Source organism: Gracilinanus agilis, chromosome 2 (assembly GCF_016433145.1).
Source record: "Gracilinanus agilis isolate LMUSP501 chromosome 2, AgileGrace, whole genome shotgun sequence".
Taxonomy (NCBI): Eukaryota; Metazoa; Chordata; class Mammalia; order Didelphimorphia; family Didelphidae; genus Gracilinanus; species Gracilinanus agilis.
The window spans coordinates 504,910,991-504,932,562 of NC_058131.1; the positions used below are offsets into that span (position 1 = coordinate 504,910,991).

At 37.7% G+C, this 21,572-nt stretch overlaps 1 protein-coding gene and 1 pseudogene across 1 annotated transcript in view; one reads left to right on the top strand and one right to left on the bottom strand.

Annotated features, from left to right (window-relative positions):
• The window catches only part of DGLUCY (D-glutamate cyclase), a 121,721-nt gene that overhangs the window by 74,929 nt on the left and 25,220 nt on the right, over window positions 1-21,572 (top strand). The window contains exons 9-10 of the mRNA XM_044659993.1: window positions 10,454-10,553; window positions 19,561-19,709. Coding sequence (XP_044515928.1) covers window positions 10,454-10,553; window positions 19,561-19,709 — 249 coding nt within the window. The remainder of the gene's footprint in view (window positions 1-10,453; window positions 10,554-19,560; window positions 19,710-21,572) is intronic.
• LOC123238407 lies at window positions 20,854-20,950 on the bottom strand (annotated as a pseudogene).

Consider the following 21,572-nt stretch of genomic DNA (forward strand, 5'->3'; position numbering starts at 1 on the left):
GTTCCAGGGCTAAAAAGAGTTCTTATGGTTTTTCACAGTTTGAAACACACCTCTGCTTAGATCACACCACCTTGGAAAAATAGAAAACTTATAGATCCCCACAACTAGCTCTGAAAACAGTAGCATGAAAAACCTGACACTTGGGACAGAGCCCCACTCACCCCAGGAGCAGAACCCAATTTTAACATAAAGTTAAAATTCAAGAAATAGACTAGGAAAATAAGAAAATAACAAAAAGTGAACCTCACTATAGAAAATTTCTATGTCGACAGGGAACATTAAAACACAAATTCAGAAGACAATGAAGCTAAAGCAGCTATATGCAAAGGCTCAAAGAAAAAATGTGAATTGGTCTCTGACCCTGGAAGAACCCAAAAATCATTTAAAAAATCTTAATAGTCCCTTACATATTTAAAGTTTATGACTCAAGATTCAATTTGGCTTGTAGTTTTAGGAAGACAATTTAGGAAATGAATATAGAATGATTTTTACTGCAGTTGCCAGTTTATTCTATCCTATAGCAGTCTTGAGAGATTGATTTTTTTGCTGACCAATTTCCTAAAGTCATCTTAATTCTCTGTACTCAATCTCCTGAAATCTCAGGCTGTGAACTTCCACTGCACATAAATTCTGACCTCCATCTAGCCCAGCCTGTGGCTTGAATAGATGATTTGATACAGTGGCTTTTGGAAAGCTTTCATTAAATTTGGAAGAAAAAGATGAAGACCTTCAGGTCTTTCGGTAGGAATTATTTCAACCCTGCTTGTGACTTGAATGTAAATAACTTTGTTATCTAGGGGAAACCTCAGATGGTGATGATGCTAAGAGGAAATTCCATCTGGATGAGCATGGGGATGTTCACCCACTTATTGTAATGTCCAGATCTCACTCATGATAAATTTATAGTTGGTAATATAATCTGGATTTTCATTGCTGCTCTGCAATTCTACTCTCCTCTTATTGACTCCATCACTCATTTCCCAGACTTCCTCTGTTCATTGTCTGAAGCACCCCTTCACCCTCAAACTTAACCTAACCTTCACCCTCAAGCTTAACATAACCTCCTTACTTGAGAAAATTGAGGCCACCTCAAGAGAATTCCATCCAGATTTCTCAACATCACTATCCATCCTATCCATCCTCTCCTTTCTCCATCCTCTCTCAGAAGAACAGGTGGGCCTACTCCTTGCTATGGCTGCCTGCATCTTTGATCCATCCTTTTCTGCCCTCCTGAGGCCCTTGCAACTATTTCTTCACTTGTGTTTATCTTCATTTTCTCTTTCTTCATTGTTTACTTCTTCTTCTGGCCTAGCATAGCTCAGGCTGGTTCACTCAAGTGTGAAATTAGAATGCCATGAAACACTCATGGGCTGTAAAATTCAATTAGCAAAAATTTACTTACAATAAAATGTTAAAAGGGGTATGATTACCAACCCAAATGGATGATGGTCCCCTGTGCCTCTACATCTGACACAGCAGTTTTTTTTGTTAGAAATACATTCTGTAAAGCCGTGAGAATTCCACTAAACTACCACATGCTAACTCTTCATGAGGAAGTCATGCCAGTGGTCCTCACCAAACAATTCCAAAGAAGGCATCCTTGGCCCCCTAAAGGAAAACCAGTCCAACCTATGTAAAAGAGATGCTGCTATTACATTTCCTACTGTATTCTCCATCTGCCCTCAAATATGTTCAGGTCTACCCACACCTAAAAAAAAAAAAAAATTTTGTCCCTTAACTCTTAACCATCCAGGCACTATTTCATTTCTCTCATTCTTTTCTCTGATAAACTTCTTGAAAAATCTACCCACAGCTGATGCCTTTACTTCTTTACTCTCACTCTCTCCCATCCCTTGTAATGTTGTTTCTCTCCTCACCATTCAATGGAAATTACTCTTTTAAAAGTCAACAATGACCTCCCAACAAACAAATAATAGAATTTTATAACTGGAAGGGAGGTTATAAATCATTAAGTTCATATCCCCCAAGTTAGAGGCAAGGAAAATAAGGCCCCAAAAGGGAAAATGGACATATTTCAGTTCTCATCCATTTGACCTCTCTGAAGCATTTGAAATTGTTGCTCACCTCCTCTTAAGAGATCCACATTAATGAGGTTCTTCTTTAACTTCTGAAATGCCTGATTTTCTGCTAATTTATCTCTATTCCATGACTACTTATCTTCCCATTCCCTTAAAGAAAATTATTTCCTAAGGTTATGTCCTTGAACTTCTCTCTTTTTATTCTTTGTTCTTGGCAGTCTCCATTCTTCAATGATAACATATGCAGATGATTTGTATATATATACATATACATATGCACATAAATTCATATATATGGGTATAAGTGTGCATATATATATGGAGAGAGACAGAGAAAGAGTGAGAGAGAGAAGAAGGGAGAGGGAGAGAGGGAAAAGGAGAAGGAAAAAAAGAGAGGAGGGAAAAGAAGGAAAAGAGGGAGGAAAAGACAGAGAAAGAGAGTGAGAGCAAGATTAACTAGGTGGTTCAGTGCTGGACATGGACTAAGAATAAACTGATTTCAAATTTGACCTCAGACACTTACTAGTTCCATGGCCCTGAGCAAATCAGTTAATGTTTCCTGATCTCAGTTTCCTCTTGTAAAATGAGGATGACAATGGCATAGATAGAGCAACTAGGTGGCACAGTGGATAGAGTGCTATGCCTGTAGTTAGGAAGACTTATCAGACATTTATTAACTGTGTGACCCTGGGCAAGTTTCTTAACCTTGTTTTCCTCAATTTCCTCATCTATAAAATGAGCTAGAAAAAGAAATGGCAAACCAATCCGGTATCTTTGCCAGGAGAATTCAAAATGGGGTTACAAAGAGTTGGACATGACTGAAAACAATTGAATAACAACAAAAATGAGAATGATAATAATAGTACCAATCTCCTTGAGTTGTTGTGAGGATAAAATGATATTTTGTAAACTTTGAAGCATTATATAAATGCTAGATATTAGTATTTTAATTAGTATCATCTATATGTTTAGTCTTCACCTTGCCCCAGAGTTCTATTACCACATCTTCAGCTGCCCACAGAATGTCTGCAGCTGAATGCTTCACTGAAATCCCAAACTAAACATGCTCTAAATCAGTTACTATCTTGCTCTCTCAACCTGATTCTCTTGACTTTACCATTCCAGTTATTATCACTACCATTTGCCCTGTCTTCAAAAATCCTCATATTGTTTTTAGCACGTATTTTTTATTTTTAATATTTTATTTCTTTATGTCTTGATCAATGACACATGTAAAATTGCATGTCGGCTACGGGAGAGGGTTGGGGGGGAGGGCAGGGAAAGAACATGAATCTTGTAAACATAGAAAAGTATTCTAAAGTAATTAATTAAATAAAAAATTCCTCCCAAAATATTTTATTTCTTCCTAATTACATGTAAAAACAATTTTAAACATTTGGGATTTTTTATCCTCCTATTATTTTTTTTTAAATTTTAAACCCTTAACTTCTGTGTATTGACTTATAGGTGGAAGAACTGGTAAGGGTAGGCAATTTTTTTTAACTTTCAAAATTAGAATCAATGCTATGAATTGGTCCTAAGTCAGAAGAGTGGTAAGGGCTAGGCATTAGGGGTTAAGTGATTTGCCTGGGGTCACACAGCTAGGAAGTATCCGAGACCAGATTTGAACCCAGGCCTTTAGGTCTGACTCTCAAACCACTGAGTCACCTAACTGCATCTTCCCATGTTATTATTTTTGCTGCTTCCTTTTCCCTCTTGTCATGTTGAATCACTCACCAAGTCTGATGAACTTTACCTCTATGATCTCACTGGCTTCTCTTCTTTATTCTCCCTGATCCCACTTGCATCTTGGCCCTTATGACTACCCTCTTATGCTATTGCAATAATTTCCTAATGGGTCTTCCCAAACCTCTTCCAAACCATCCTTTACTCTGCTGTCATATTAATTTTCCTCATTTAATTACCAGGGAGTGCTACTGGCCAAGTGCCTTATCCTTTTCAGTGGTGTGGGCCAAGTTTGGTGCTCCTCCCCAAACCTGAGGGCGCTCAGAAGTAACGCTATGTTCTCTATGGCCTTTGGAGAGCTGGCTACCCTTGTTTCCCAGCTCTGCCCCTTTTGTGGGTAGCAATACTCACCTGGTTAGTCTCAGAGTGTGGTATGTATGGATTTATGCAATTGATTCTTAGGGCTTGTGGTATCCACACTTCTGGGAAATTCCACTCTTTTTGTTTCACTGCTATGTTTTAGAACTTCAAATGCAAAAGTATGACATATGGAATCAATCATATGATAATTGCCTTACTTCATACTTCACTATAGAAAAACAGAAAAGGACTAAGTATATTTAAACAACTACTGCATGCATTGGATTCCCATAGCTTTTCCCAGGTCTGTGCAATCCCAGACCTTTTAGTCTCTAGGCAAGTCCTTTTTGCCATAGAGCAGGGGAAAAAAAATCTATATTCTGTATTTTAAGAGCTATCAATATATTATCATTATAATATAATGTGTAATATAATAAAATTTCAGATTTGAAAAATATTTTACACATCTCCCATTTACACATATCTCATATCATCCTCACAATAATCCTATGAGGTAGGTGCTATTATTAAACCTATTATACAGATGAGGCGATAAAGGCTGAAGGAGGTTAAGTGACTTGTTCAGGGTCACAAAGCTAGTAAATATTTTGGAGGCAGGATTCAAACAAGGGTCTCACAAAATCCAGTTCTGCCTTATATTCACCTTTTATCTAAAATCTGCCAGATGTATCATTTATTAATATACAAACATTCTTGCCTAGAGAGAGGTTGTGCCAACAGAATTCTTCTTGCTGATTAGAAAAACCACTGTTGCGAGAAATTTCTAAAACATTTTTTTTAGTAATCATTAAACACAAGATGAAGACATTTCCCAAAGCTGAAGAAATTCAAGAGCAATGATAAAAAAAAAGTATGTAGGTTTCAGTTAGGTTCTGAATTATTCACCAAAATAAACAATAATAATGTTATCATTGGTACTCATCCCAGTGAGGAAGTTCTATCTTCTCAGAAACTTAAGGATTTACAGTTTCAATCTGGTCAAAGACATATCTCACTCAAGTTGGTCTATGATAAATAAGAGAAACTTCCCTCTATTGATCTACCCAACAGTTCTGAATTTTAGGATGGGGTGAATTATGTACATTTCTTGTTTTGTAACATGCATGACCTTAAGTGGGGTGAACTGCCTCAGAGAATTACACAGTACCACCCCAGAACTCTAGGAGAGGGGGCAGTTGGGGCAGTTAAGAATGTGGGTATAAAAGCAGGACACCCTGTGGTTAAGCTAGCAGAGAAGTAAAATCCTACCCCTCTTAAGCCACCCAGCCCCCCCCAAAGAGTGTCCTTGCCAAGCAGGGTGTCCTGCTTTTATACCCACATTCCTAACTGCCCCAACTGCCCCCTCTCCTGGAATTCTGGGGGATACTGTGGAATTCTGTGAGGCAGTTCACCCCACTTAAGGTCATGCATGTTACAGTTTTGATTAGGTAGTTAATTCAAGAGAAACTAGGGAAACAAAAAAGAAAGGAAAAAATACCAATCCATGGAGATTGTTACAACATTATTTTTAAAAAAACAGCATTTTTGATGAACAAGAATTCATTTTCTCTCCTTTCTCTCCCATTTTTTTCATTTATTTATTTTTAACCTTCATTTTAAAAAATGAGTTGGACATTCTCTCCCTTCTTCCTGCTTCCTCACACACTCATTGAGAAGGCAAATAATATGATATCAATTATATGTGTGAAGTCATATAAAATACACTTCCATTTAGTTATGTTGAAAAAAAGACAAGAAAAATCAAGAAACAAGCAATTGAGAAAATATATGCTTCAGTCTGTACTCAGAGTTCATTAATTCTTTCTTTAGAGGTGGATAGCATTTTTCATCATAAATCTTGAAATTGCCTTAGGTTATAGTCTTGATCAGAGTAGCTAAGTATTTCATAGTTGATCATCTTACAATATTGTTGTTACTATGTACAATATTCTCCACTATCTGCTTCATTTTGCATCAGTTCATATAAATCTTCTCAAATTTTTCTGAAAGCCTCCTATTTATTGATTCTTATAGCACAATAGTATTCTATCCCAATCATATATCACAATTTGTTTAGCCATTTCCCAACTGATGGATATCCCCTCAATTTCTAAATGCTTTACCGTCACAAAAAAAAAGCTGCTATAAATATTTTTGTACATATAGGCCTTTCCCCCCTTTTTCTTTGATCTTTTTGGGATACAGACCTACTAGTGGTATGATTGGGTCAAAAGGTGAGCCCAGTTAGTTTTATAGCCATTTGGACATAGTTCAAAATTGTTCTCCAGAATGGTTAGACCAGTTCACAGCTTCACCACTAGTACATTGGTCTATCTACTTTTCCCACTTCTCCAGCATCTATAATGTTCCTTTCTGTCATTTTAGCTACTATGATTTGTGAGTTGTTTTAATTTATATTTCTCTAATAAATAATTACTCAGAGCATTTTATGTGACTATTGATAGCTTTGATTTCTTCTGAAACTACCTGTTCATGTGCTTTAGCCATTTATCAACTGGGGAATGGCTCTTGCCAAATAAATTTGGCTTATAAAAATTTATAAATATTTGAGAAACAAGGCCTTCATCAGGTAAATTTTCTATAGAATTTCTCCCCAGTTTCTTGCTTTCTTTCTTATTTTGGTTGCATTGGTTTCATTTGGGGAAAACCTTTTTAAATTTCATCTCATCGAAATTATCCATTTTACTTCCTGTGATTCTATCTCTCATTTGGTCATAAACTCTTCCTTTATCCATAGACCTGAAAGGTGCATTTTCCCATGCTCCACTGATTTATTTAGCTTCCCCAACCAGAAGCTTAAGAGTCACATTTTATGTTGGAAGATTTAAACCTTCTACTCCTACTGCCTAAAGGTCACTGAGCCCTGAGCCTCTGGTTCTTCACAGTCGGCCCCATTGTTACTACCTGACTACTCATAGTTCTTTACACAGTACTTATGGTGGATGTGAGTCTCCAAAGATTATACTTAGCCCACATTTTTTATTTCCATCCAGTGGAGACAGAAGATCTATAAGCATTCCAAGCCCTTTCCTTTGTCCCTGTTCCTTCTTTCCAAATTTGTGCCCCAGCACATTCATCCTATGAAAGGTTGAACCCAATTCTCCCATCATCAATTCCTCCCATACTGACTTTACTTAAAGCTTTTCTATCTACCTCAAGCAGTTAGCACAATGCTTGGTACATTTTATATTTTTCAATTGTTTCAGTCATGTCTGACTCTTTGTAACCCCATTTTAGTTTTTTTTTTTTTTGCAAAGATACTAGAGTGGTTTGCCATTACCTTATCCAGCTCATTTTACAGATAAGAAAATTGAGGCTTAACAGAATTAAATGCTTTGTCCAGGGTCATACATACTAGTAAGTGTCTGAAATCAGATTTGGACTCAGAAAGATGAGTCTTTGCAACTCCAGGCCCAGTGTTCTATCCACTGTACCACCTACCTGCCTGGTACATAATAAACACTTAAATGTTTCTTGATAGACTTTCCAAAGCTTTATGTCCAGGGTCCACCCAAGACATGGGACTACTAGCTCTTTCCCATCTCTGAATCAACCAAAGCAGAGCTAGAAGGAAGGTTGCATTTAAACAGAGATCAATCAGGCTGTCTTTTTCCTTTTTCAGGATATCAGTTGATGGAATTTTGCCTACCAAATGAAATTTATTCTGTTATGTGTTATTAGAGGCTTTCCATATTCTGGTGCCACCCTGCCTCTCTAGCTTCACCCTACACTAATATCCTTGACAAATTCTTCCAGCCCAACTGGATTACTTTCACCAGCTCCAAAACTGTACACTAGCTTTAATATAGAGATATTTGCCAAATGCTTTACAAATATTCATTCATTTTATCCTCACAACAACCTTGGGATGAAAATGCTATTATTATCTTCCTTTGTTGTTATTGTTCAGTCTTTTCTGGTGGTGGCTGACTCTTCATGACCCTATTTGGTGTTCTCTTGGCAGAGATACCGGAGTAGTTGGCCATTTCCTTCACCAACTCATTTAACAGATGAGGAAATTGAGGCAAATAGGGTTAAGTGACTTGACTGGGGTAACACAGCTAGTAAGTATCTAAGGCTGAATTTTAATTCAAGTCTTCCTGACTCTAGAGCTGGCCCTTTATCTACCGCACAACCTAGCTGCCTCCATTGATTACCTTGTACTTGGCTAAAATGATTACCTTTACCTAGAATGACTTCTGAGAGTAATAGGTAAGGTTTGAGCTTCAGGTGGCAAAAATCAAAGATTCTAGAGAAACAAAAGAATGATTATTAGTTTCTGTGGAATCTGTAAGGTAGTGGATAGTTTCTCTCCATCTAATGCAGTTTAATTGTCACCTATTAAACCAAGTCTTTCTTAATTTCCCTTGTTAGAGATGACCAGTCTTCTTTTGACCTCTGACCTCTGACATTGCTAGGACTTCTTAATACATTTATCATGTTATTATGAATAATGGCTATTTTCATACAGGTCATATATCCCTAAGAGTCTAGAAGTTCTCTTAGGACAGGGACAACATCGCACCTAAATTTTGTATGTGATGTGGTATTTGCTACAACCCTACACGATATTCAGTAAATGCTTTCTGAATTAGATTCAATGGAAATAACTTGAGTTTTTAAAAATATTTTCAAAAAACCACACAGCATTATAGTACAAAGGTCATCTTTTTTTTAAAGTGACACCACAAAGGTCTTTCTTTGAAACTCAGGATCAGGCTTTTCTTCTTCTTGTTGTCACTTCAGTTATATTTAGGGTTTTCTTGGTAAAAATACTGTCATTTCCTTCTCTAGTTCATTTGTATTCTCTATAACTCATCAATAAATCCTTGCTGATGAACTTGATTTGACAAAACTTTAGGTAAAGGGTCAACTTGAGGCTTGAATTTAAACTTTGTAAAGGTCCCTCCTATTATACTTATGCTCCATACTGCTAAAGAAATAGAGATGATACATTGTCTTCCCAATTCAATTTAATAGAGAAGATGTAGCAAAATAGAGGAAGATAATATTATCTCCCTAATTCAACTCAGCAAACACCGGTTGACACTGTACTGCACTCTTGGGGGAAAACAAAGGTGAGTAAGTAAGACACAGTTTCTACCCTCAGGAGTTTACACTGTATCGGAGGACACAGGAAAAATATACAAATACCTCTATATTTGAACTCTCTCTCCTGTTGCAGGCTTACCCGTCTCATTGAGGTTACCTGCAATGTGCTATCACTCTCCCTGTGGTGTGTCACATTTATTGTTGTTGCTGTTGAGTTGTTTCAGGTGTGTTGGACTCTTCGTGGCCCCATTTGGAGTTTTCTTGGCAAAGATACCAGAGTGGTTTTCCATTGCCTTTTTCAGCTTGTTTAACAGATGAGGAATGGAGGCAAATAGGGTTAAGGGACTTGCTCAGGGTCATGCAGCTAATCAGTATCTGAGGCTAAATTTGAACTCAGAAAGATGTCTTCCTGATTCCAAGCCTGGTGCTCCAGCCACTGTGCCACCTAGCTGCCCACATCAAATTGAATATGCCTCAACCCAAACTTAGTATCTAGTAAATTACAGAAAGGCGATTTATAAGCAAACAGGCTAAAGGAAGAAGATTAGTTCTTGTTGGGAGTTTTGAAGAGGACCCAGAAAAAATTCAGAGAGTAAGGTGAATATTGAAGGGCAGAGAAGATTTCCATTTCATAGATGCCTAGAATGACATTCATCATGGTCCATGAAAGTCAATCTCCCTTATTTGCCAGCCACAGTCACAATAATACGAGCCTACTTTTTCATAGAGTGAAAGAAGTCAGCTTTCTTTCCCAATATGCCCTGCTTATTGCTAATATGCTAATATTGCTAATATGCTAATGCTAATAATAATAAAAATATATTTTATAATATAATTAATATAATATAATAATAAATATATCTTAAAATATAAATAAATAAATAATGATAACAAATAATATGCTAATATTAACTCACTTGGTCTTGTGTCCTACATAAAAGCCAGTGCATGTTTACTGATGATGCAGATGCTGATGATTATTTCCAAGGTTGCAGTTTGTATCATAGTACATAGAGTACTGGACCTGGAATCAGGGAGATCTGAGTTCAAATCCAATCTGAGACACTTAGTAGCCATGTGACTTTGGGTGAGTCACTTCATCTGTTTTTCTCTTTCCTCAACTCTAAAATGGAGATCATTCTAGCATCTACCTCAGAGTTGTGAGAGTCAAACAAGGCATTTGTAAAAGCACTTAGCACGGTGCCTAGTATAAAGTAGGTGCTACATAAATGATTATTCCCTTCTTCCCCAAATGAGAATCTGGTGGGTAGTCTCATCTGTTTTCTTTGTTTTAGGTGTTTTGAAGACAACAATACCTCTCTTAAGTTATCAAGGTGGGGACACAAGATCAGCTCTCATGTTCCTATGTAAGGATGGGGATCCCAAGTCACCAAGGTATGTCTTATCCTACAGTATATGTTGAAAATTTCATAATAAAAAAACAACAACTCTTACTTTCTGCCTTAGGACCAAAATTGTGTATAGGTTGCAAGGCAGAAGATAAAGAGGCTAGGCAATGGGGGTTAAGTGACTTGCCTAGAGTCACAAAACTAGGAAGTATGTGAGGCCAGATTTGAATCCAAGACCTCCTGTCTCTAAGCCTGGTTCTCAGTCCACTGAGTCACTTAGCTGCCTGGAAAAGTTCAGAATTCTTGCACCTATTCATTGCCCCCCACCAACTCAAAAAGCTCCTAATAGTTCCTCCAATTAGAAATCAAACTATCTAATTCTGTATCCTAGTTATTTTTTAAATTAACCTGTCTCATTTGATTGTCTTCAATGCATAAAAAATCTGCCTTCTCCTGTATTTAGGGTCCAGTGCCAAGCTAAGGAGGCTGAGTCCTGATTTATTATGCTATTGGCATGCATTACATAATAAATAGATATGCTCGGAACCTCAAAAAAAAGGGTTTGGGATTCTGTGACTATTTCCCCAAGGTGAAGTAATATTCTGTGTTCCCATTTATTCATTCTCCATGTTAAAAGCCCATTATATTCAAGGCCTTATGCTAGGTGTTGAAAATACAAAGATAATAACAATATGGGTCCTGCCCTCAAAGAACTTACAACTTACCAGTGATAAAGAATAATAAAACATATATGATTCAAGATAACATGTGATGGGGGCAAAGAAATATCTAAACAAAGCATTTTTTAAAAACCAAGAAGATGACATTTTCTTTCAGTTGGAAGGACAAAGGAAGATTTTGTGGAGGAGATTTTTGAATTGGCCTTAAAGAAAGAAAAGGATCCCTTCCAGCATAAATGTGTATTTTAGCCTTGGAGAATGGCCTGTACTTGGTATAGAAAGAAGAGGATGTGGAATGAGATTAGAAAACATCTAGAAATCTAGTTTGTCTGCATGAAGGGAAGGATAGTGAATTAAATCTGGAAGAGCCAATTGGATCCAGATTGCAAAGCATCTGAAGTGTGTAATGCAGGGTGGCAAGCAAAAAACCCTTACTTTTGCAAACCAACTGTAACAGTTTGTCAGTTAGAAAGGTTTAGAATGTTGAACCAGCTTGGGGACTGGGCTCACTGGAAAACCAGTAGAGCTAGGCTATAAATAGCCCTGAAGTTCCAACTGAAGAGGCCTTTTGCCTTTGGGGCATTTGGGGACCTGGTCTGTTCTTTCTAGACCTCTCCCTGACCTCTCCCTTACATCCTGCTATTTTCCCTGGATTTCCCCATTGGGTCCTGGGAGGAAGGGTGGTTTGGTGGTTAGACATCGTGGTTTTAGCTTCTGTAGGCAGGAAGGACAAACTAAATCAAGCCATCCCCTTATCTAATGATCTCATCAAATACTTTTACCTCAGGACAGTGAAACCTTCCCTGACTGAGAGAGCAGGCCTCTCTCAGTCTGCCCCTCTCCTGTGTGCCTTCCCCCAGCACCAGCTTTCTCCCTAGCAGCAGTTACAAAACCCTCAAATCCTTTTTCCCTCTGCTTATCCCTGACATTAATAAATCCCCTTTGATATCTACACAAAAGCCTCTGGTGAATCATTATACTTGATATTAGGGCAAAGGCTGAGGAGAGAAGGAATAACTTTACTTTTATTTCTTGAGGGCAAACCTGGGCATCCATTTTGGGCAGGAAGTAGCTAGCTGAGACTTCCTGTAGATTTCAGTTTCACTGACAGGGAAGAGCCTCTTGTCTCCTCCTTAAAGGGACCTGAGAAATTAACAATAAAACCTTTCAGCCAGACCCATATTACTTCTGGCTGACTCAATTCTTCTGGTATCACAGAGATAGCCCTCTGCCTGAAGAACCCAGCCTGTTTCCTCCCAGTACCTATCCTCTGTCTCTAGCCTCTGTGACTAGCCTGTTTGAGCAGCCTATACACACACACACACACACACACACACACACACACACACACACACACATATATTCCCCATTCATCCCTTACCTGCTTCATTCCTTAACTTAGCCATCCCCATTTATTCCTCCACATACCAAGATTGCCTACTTCTTTATAACAAGTGTCAGCCTAAGGAATTTGTATTCTTCCCTAAAGGCAATAGGGAAACACTGAAGATTTTTGCAAAAGAAGAGGAGTGACATGGTTAGGTTGTGCATTAGGTTGATTGTTTTTGTAGCTGTATGAAGGATAGATTTGTGAGAGATAGGATGCAGAGAGATCAGTTCAGAATATATTAAAATAGTCTAGGAAAGAGGATATGAGGGCCTGAACTAAGATGATGGCAATGTGACTGGAGAAGAGAGTAAGGATATAAGAAAAATTATAAAGGTAAAATTGGCAGGATTGATCAGTTGATTGAATAAATATTTTTCTCAAAGATTCAACTTAAGCACTACTTTCTCCATGAGTTCTTTTTTGGTATCTCCAGTTAAGTGTTATCTCCCATTTCGTTTGTCTGATCTCTCCTTTGTCTTTTCTTCCTTTCTTCCTTTCTTTTCTGTGTAACACTTCTCTGTGTTCATGTTGTGTCCTTCTTATAAAATGTGAGCTCTTTTAGGGCAAGTGATGGTGTTGGTAGTGAGATTTTCTGTCTTTGTACCCCCAGTCTCTTTCATAATGCCTTGAACATTTTGGATGGTGTGTATGTGTAATTGATATCAATACATCAAAAGAAAGACAAGTCAGATTTTGGGGAAAGATGAGAGGTTCTGCTTTAGATAAATCGAATGTGAAGTGCATACCAGAACACCTAGGCAAGAATTCATAATGGAGTTAGAAATGTAGAACTGGAACTCAGGGGAGAAATTGAGACTGAGTATAATAAACATGTGGGAATCCTCTACAAAAAAAACCCCATACAAACTAATGAAATCTACAAAGGAGAAGCTGCAGGGAGAAAAAAGAAGACAGAACTTTGAGAAACACCAACACTTAAGAGGCAGGAGAATGAATATGAATGTGAAGCGAATGGATTAAGAGGGCTATTTAGGAAGGAAGAGAAACAAGAAAGACTCTAGAGGCCAGAGTATCAAGAAAGAGGACAGGGAGAGAGGGAAATGTTCAATAGTCAGGAGGAAGATCCAGAAAAAGGACACAGAGAAGGAAGGTCAAACAGATTAGAGGAGAACCAGGAAAGATTACTATCAGGAAACCTAGAAAAGAGAAGTTGATCAATAGTGTTGGGCTCTGCAGAGGAGTCAAGAAAGATGAATGCTAAGCAAAGATCATTGGGTTGAGTCATTGAGAAGCTTGGGGAAAACACTTTCAAATGAATGGGTGGGTGGCCAGATGGTTAGAGTTTAAGAAAATGAGTAAAACTCCAGAAATTGCTGTCAACTGCAATTTGCAAAGGATTTAGGCTATGCCAAGGAAGAGAGCTTTTGAACAATAGCTTGAGGAAAGAGCAAGATTAAGTGAAGATGGGATGGGGGGGGGGGTGGAGGTGGCGTAGAGATCTGGGTATGTTTATGGGGCATCAGGGAAAGAACCAGTGCATAATAGGAGATGATTAAATGCACATCTTCCTCAGACTGTCTCAGAGTCCATCTCTCTCTTCAAGATACAACTTAATGGAGGCAACTAGGTGGCTCATTGGACTGAGAGCCATGCCTAGAGACCAGAGATCCTGAGTTCAAATTTGGCCTTAGACACTTGCTAGCTGTGTGACCCTTGGCAAGTCACTTAACCCCCATTGCCTAGCCCTTGTCACTCTTCTGCCTTAGAACCAATACACAATATTGATTATAAAGTAGAAGGTAAGGGTTTTTAAAAAATGCAACTTAAGCACCATCTTCTGAATGAAGTCTATCTTGATCCCCTCACATTCTAGTGCCCCCCACTACCTGGCATTTATCTTTATTCATACTTAGGTTGTTTATATTTCTACTATTTATAATTTATTTATTATATTTATTCTACATATACATTTATACCCATACTGAATATACTTATATATACATATATTAAAGATACTTATATATACACATATATTTTACAGCCACTTACACAGACTTATATACATATATTCCACATGTACTCACATGTCTGTCTCCCCCATTAGAATGAGAGCTCTTTTTGAGTGGAGATTGTTTCATTCTTTGTATTTGTAGTGCCTAGTACATGGTAGGTGGTTTCTAAGTAAATGCTTCTTGATTGATTGAATAGGAAATCTGTGTGAAAACATGGTGAGGTTGCCAGTTGTGGAGGAGGGAAGATTGGGAGGCTCACGACAGATGACTTCAATTTTATCGGTAAAGAAAGAAACTGGGTCTTAATTTTTTGATCTGGTAGATTACTAGCAACCTCATTCTTCTAGAATACAGACCACAGAGTAGGGGGAATAGCAATATAGACTGGACCCATGAATTTATTAGCGTGGAGAAATCCCAGATGAGGAAAAGTTCTCTAGTAGGGGAAAACAGCAACGTCTCTACAATTTAGAGTGTTAGAGAAGCCCAGAGCACTGAGGATGTAGCTCTTCTAGGGTCACACCACCAGTATTTGACAGAAAGGGGATTTGAACACTGGTCTTCCTGGTTTCAAGGTCAGGTTTTAAGGCCAGCTCTCTCTTTATTGTGCCAAGCTGTCTTACAAAGAAAACAGACAAACAAAAAACCATTTACTTTATTCTGTAGAAGTTAACCTAGACCCTCATTTTGGCATAAATGAGTAGCTATGTTTTATATAGAATACTAATATGATTGATAATCTGGTTCCTTAGTCCCACATTAGATTGGACTATTTCTGGTGGGAGAGAGGATACCACCTTCTTGCCTTTGCAAGAATGGGGGCAACAGGGAAAAGTGACAGAGGACTGTAACGGCGGAAACAAAAACCACAATAGTTGGGGACCTTTCAATGTGAGGCAAACAGCCCTATCTGTTTCAGTACCCCAATGGGCATCGTTGTATCCTTGAATCTGGCAGATATGTGTATATAGTACATTTTAATTGTTTTAAAAACATATTTTTAAAAAGAGGGCTATTTAGGAAGGAAGAGATACAAGAAAGACTCCAGAGGCCAGAGTATCAAGGACCAGGACAGGGAGAGAGGGAAGTGTTCAATAATCAGAGGAAGATCCAGAAAAAGGACACAGAGAAGGAGGGTCAGATTAGAGAAGAACTACAAAAGATTACTGTCAGGAAACCCTGCTTTTATTTATATATATATATATAATTTATAATTATATTATTACATGTAATAATATAATTATATATATATACTTTTTTTTACCAATTACATGTAATAAATTTCCACACAAGTTTTCCCAAGTTGTATGATCAAATTTCTCTCCCACCACTCCCCTCCCTCCTCCCAGTGCTGGCAGGCAATTCGATCTGGGTTATACAGTACATTTTAATTCTGATTAAATTTTTTTGTATGAGTTTAACACCAGTTATAGGAAAATTCTATTCCCCAAGAAAGCCAGAAAAAAATAATTCCTGTATTTGGTAAGGAAAGGGTAGCAGTCTGTAATGGCAAAGGAGCAATTTGCTTTCTTTGGGAAAATGCATTCATTCTTCAGGCCAGAAGGTACCAATTAGTTAATTGCCTCTTTCCATAGCTAAGTGGCCCCTTCTGGCCTGAAAAATCAATACACCTCTGCACAGAATGTAATTTAATTCCCCTTCTGTGGGAAGGTTTAGACACAGCCAGGATTGCTTTGTATTCCTTCAGGAAGGGAAGGACTTATTGATCTGAATGGGGATTCTTATTTTAAACTCATTTCTCATTTTAACTGCAGTAAGACCCAGGGGGAAATGGAAAGTCAGGTGAAAGTGGCCAGTTGCTTCTCACTCAGTTTAACAACACACAAATGGAGGCACTTGTTACCTTTGTGATAAAAATCTTATATAACATAAAGTTGGCTAAGTCCTTGCCTACTTATTTCAAGCAACATTTATTGCTACAAAAATTCCAGCTCAGCAAAAGAACATGGGCCTGATAGAGTGCCAGACCTGGTGTCAGGGGGCCAGGGTTCAAATCTGGATTCAGATACTTCCTAGCAGTGTGAACCTAGGCAAGTCACTTAACTTCAATTTGCCTAGCCCTTATTCTAAGACAGAAAGTAACAGTTATTTTTTTTTTATTAAAAAAGGGAAAAAAAGAACATGGGTCTGCCCCTTGACTCTTATTGCTACAGGACTGGATAGATGGGAACATTCTGAGTCACCATCTTTAAAGATGGCTCTACTTTGTGCTTTATTTGATGATGTAAAAATTAAGTTTCACAGGAAATAGTCAACCAACTCATTTTAAAAAAAAAAAGGATTTTGATGGGGGCAACTAGATGACTCAGTGGATTGAGAGCCAGGCCTAGAGACAAAAGGTCTTGGATTCAAATCTGACCTCACATACTTCCTAGCTTTGTGACCCTGGGCAAGTCACTTAACCTCCATTCCCCCACTGCCTAGCCCTTACCAATCTTCTGCCTTGGAACCAATACATAGTATGGAATCTAAGGTGGAAGTTAAGGCTTTTATTTTTTTATTTACTTATTTTACCTTCAGTCTTGGAGTCAATACTGTGTATTGGCTCCAAGACAGAAGACTGTTAAGGGTAGGCAATGGGGGTCAAGTGACTTGCCCAGGGTCACACAGCTGGGAAGTGGCTGAGGCCGGGTTTGAACCTAGGACCTCCCGTCTCTAGGCCTGGCTCTCAATCCACTGAGCTACCCAGCTGCCCCTGGTTTTATTTTTTTTTTAAAGACTTTGACCTGATCTTCTTTCTCTGGGATCATCCCACTTTCTACATCAGTGTTTCCCAAGCTTTCTTCATCTTACTTCTTCTTGTTGGCACACACATAGAAATGCTATGATGGTTGGATTATACATTTGGAGTTAGAAGGGACCTTTTAGACCTTCTTATCCAACAGTCACTTTGCAGATATAACTGAAGCCACGTCATAAGCATTTTTATCCTGATCTAACCAGTTTGGAGAGTAATCTGGAAATATGTCCAAAGAGTTATAAAACTGTGTATACCCTTTGACCTAGCAATACTAATGCCAGGTTTATTTCCCAAAGTAATTGGGAGAAAAGGTTCTAAAATATGTGTAGCAGCCCTCTTTGCGGTGGCAAAGAACTGGAAATCGAGTTCATCAATTGGGGAATGTTTTAAAAAGTTATGGCAGATGTGATGGGATAATAATGCACTATGAGAAATGCTGAGTAGGTTAATTTTTTAAAAGCATGGAAGAGCTATATGGAATTACAAAAAACAAAATGAGCAGAGCCAAGAGAACATTATATATAACAAAGGAAATATTGCTTGAAGAATGTCTTGTGTATGTCTACCTCCAAAGAATAGAACCAGATAAACAGATACAAGCAAGGCATAGTTTTAAATATAAATATATCTTTTGGTCAAACAATACCTTTCCTAGTGTGGGAAGGGAGATATTTGGGAATTTTAATGTAACAAATAAATAAACTAATCTTTTTAAAAAACATTTTCATCAATTAACAGATAGCCTTTGTGTTCAGGAAATAGTGTTTAGCTTGAACTTATAAAAGCAAAAATTATCTTGGGCTTTTTTTTTGCTTGTGTTCAGCAAAGAGAGACTTTCAATGAATAAAAACATGCCCTCCAATGGAGGATCAAGTGGGGAGGGGAAAGAGATAGAAAGAGCAGTAGGATGAAAGGCACTTCTTGGATTTATAATATCACAGAGTATCAGGGTCCTGGCTAAAGCACAAATAGTGGACTCCAAATGGTCATTATTGCTGAAAACTAGAAGACAACCATATGGCTCTATCCTTTATATATGTACACATAGAAACTATTTTTAAAAAATAAGTAAAACTCTTTAGAAGCTCCCATATCATTAATGCTGTTTAGTTGTGTCCAACTCTTCATGAACTCATGTGGAGTTTTCTTGGCAAAGATACTAGAATGGTTGCCATTTTCTTCTCCAGTGGATTGAAGCAAACAGAGATTAAGAGACTTTTCCAGGATCACATAGCTAGTAAATGCATGAAGCCAGATTTTTAACTCGGGTCTTCCTGACACCAGGCCCAGTGCTCTATCCACTGAGCCATCTAGCTGCTTCTATATCGTTAACAGGAGGAGGGAAACACCTGGCAGAGCTCTGTAGGCAGGGAGAATGAGGCACCAGATCTGAGAGACCAAGCAAGAATATAGGAAACGGGAACCAGACTACCAGTGGATGAAACAGGGATTTTGGGATAAGCCTAAAGGAATGATTCCAGAAATCTCTGATGTAAATCAAGGAAGCAGGGACACCCTAAGCCCCCTGATGTGAAGCCACAATGAATGAATTACAGTCAGAGTTGAGACTAAAGCAGATTTTTCGTGGACTGGTTTTGGATTTCTATATACTTTTTTGGATTAGGTAGGTTCACCCTCCCACTCACTATATGACCTCAGACAAGTCACTGCCCTTCTATGAACTTTAGTTTTCTCATCTGTAAAATGGGAATAGTAACAACACTTACCTCCCATGGTTGTTCTGAGGATCAAATAAGACAATAACTATAAAGTCCTTAGCACATAATAAGTACAGTACTATACAAATGTTAGCTATGATTATTATATGATTTTAAAATGGGAGCTCCTAAAGATTTTTGCTTGTTTTTTTTAATTAGCTTATATATGTACATATGTATAAATAAACATATAAACCCACATATATTTATACTTTTAGATACATATACATGTGCATAACAATGTGGCATAGCAAAGAGAGAGTAGATTTAATGGTCTAGAGCCAGGAAGACTTGGATTCAAATCCAATCTTTGACATTCACTGGTTGCCTGACCCTAAGCATCACTTAACCTCATAATACCCTGGGCAATTCTCTAAGGTTATATTATGTAAAAGGTACTGACCTACATTAGTAGAGAGAGTTTTTTTATTCAATAATTCCATAGAACCAATCTCCATCCCTATTTATCTATGCCAGCAGCTTGTTCCCTAATTTTACCCCTAACCTGCATGTTTTCTTTCCTTTGTGCAGATTTGATCACTTAGTGGCTATAGAGCGCTCAGGAAGGGCTGCTGATGGCAATTACTATAATGCTCGTAAAATTAATGTCAAGCATCTAGTTGATCCCATTGATGATCTCTTCCTTGCTGCACAGAAGATCCCTGGAATCTCATCAACTGGTAAGAGAGCATGGAAAACTTGAAGAGGACAATGTCTCAACATGGAACACTTCCTCTTGACTACTGAACCAAAATTTGTTGTTGTTCATTTAGGTCTAACTCTATGTGATCCCATGGATAAAATCCATGGGATTTTCTTGGTAAAGATACTGGAGTAGTTTGCCATTCCCTCCTACAATATGTCCCCATTTTATAGATGAAGAACTGAGGCAAATAGGGGTTAAATGACTTGACCAGGATCATACAGCTAGTAAGTGTCTAAAGCCAGATATGAACTCAGATCTTCTTGACTCCAGACATGGTGCTCTATCACACTATTGTACTGCCTAGCTGCCTTTGAACCAAAACAAGCACATTAATTTACTTTTCTATAGCTTTATTATTTACATGAGCCAACCTATATATATATGGGGTTCTTAACCTTTGTTTGTACCATGGACCCATTTGGAAGTCTGGTGAGCCTATAGACTCTTATAACAATGTTTTTAAATATATAAAATGAAATACAGAGGATTACAAAGAAAGTCAACTATATTTAAATAGTTATCAAAATATATTTTTTCAAAACCAAGTTCATAGAGTCTAGGTTAAGAATCTCTGTTATATATTATCATATTTGATCCTTACCATAACCCTGGGAAATAGGTGAGGCAAGTGTTATTCCTATTGTGGATATAAGAAAATAGACCCCGTGATGAAGAGATATTTCCTGAGATCACAGTCTTAGTGTCAGAGTCCAGATTAGAACTGATGTCAGAAATCAAATAATATGAAAGGCCACTACAATAGGCAAAAATCAATAAAACTGATCAATGTTTTAGAAAGTTGGAAGATATGTGCAATGTACCACACTCATTGGACCTCCCACCTCTGCAAAGGGATGGATGGTGATGTCTTCTCCTATCTCTTTTTTTAAGGCCATAATTATTCTTTGTAATTTTGCAACATTCACTTGTGATTTTTTTCTTTGTGGCTGTTCTTTTTATCTACATCATTGTAATCATACATATTGTTTTCTTGGCTCTGCTTACTTTACTTTGCATCAGTTCATGTAAATCTTTCTTTCCTTCTCTGTATTCTTTATACCTGTCATTTCTTACAGCATAATAATATTCTGTTATATTTATGTACCATAATTTGTTTAAAAAATAAAGAATACATCATAAATGTGCATTATCATTGCACAGGGGCCATGCTAATCTTCTCTGTATTGTTAGTGTATATGCTGCCAAAATGAAAACACAACAAAGCAATTCTTCTAAATGAGATCCACGAGCACTCAAAAGAGTTTAATCTAACTATTACCAAAGGAAAACCAAGTAAGATGAAGAATGCCCCTTGTTTGGGCTACTATATGAGATTAGACTGATACCTAACACTGCTGCTCCATCAGTACTCTGGACAGATCCTGCAGATGGACAATGAGCAGAATTAAACAGGAGAAAGAGGAGGAGGCTGGATTTTATTTGGAAAGTTGTTCAATGCTTTGAATGACTGCAAGTTTCTCTCCTCACCTCAATTCAAAAACTGATTAGTGAGCTACTTTGTTCAAGGGGATATAAACAAACAAACAATAAATAGGCACCCCCACCTCTAAAATGGAGCCATCCTATGGGAAGGATAGGACATAGATAAATAAGTACAGAGCATATAAAATCATGCAATAAAACCTATATTTCAAACATCAGTATTCTCTTGATATTACAAGACTATAAAACATAGAATACTGGTGTCCAAAAAATCAAAATTGCTGATCACCCAATGGGCAACCAAGCAGCATGGTGGATAGAGTGCTGGGCTTGAAGTCAGGAAGACTCCTCTTCCCGAGTTCAAATCTGAACTCAGACACTAGCTGTGTGACCC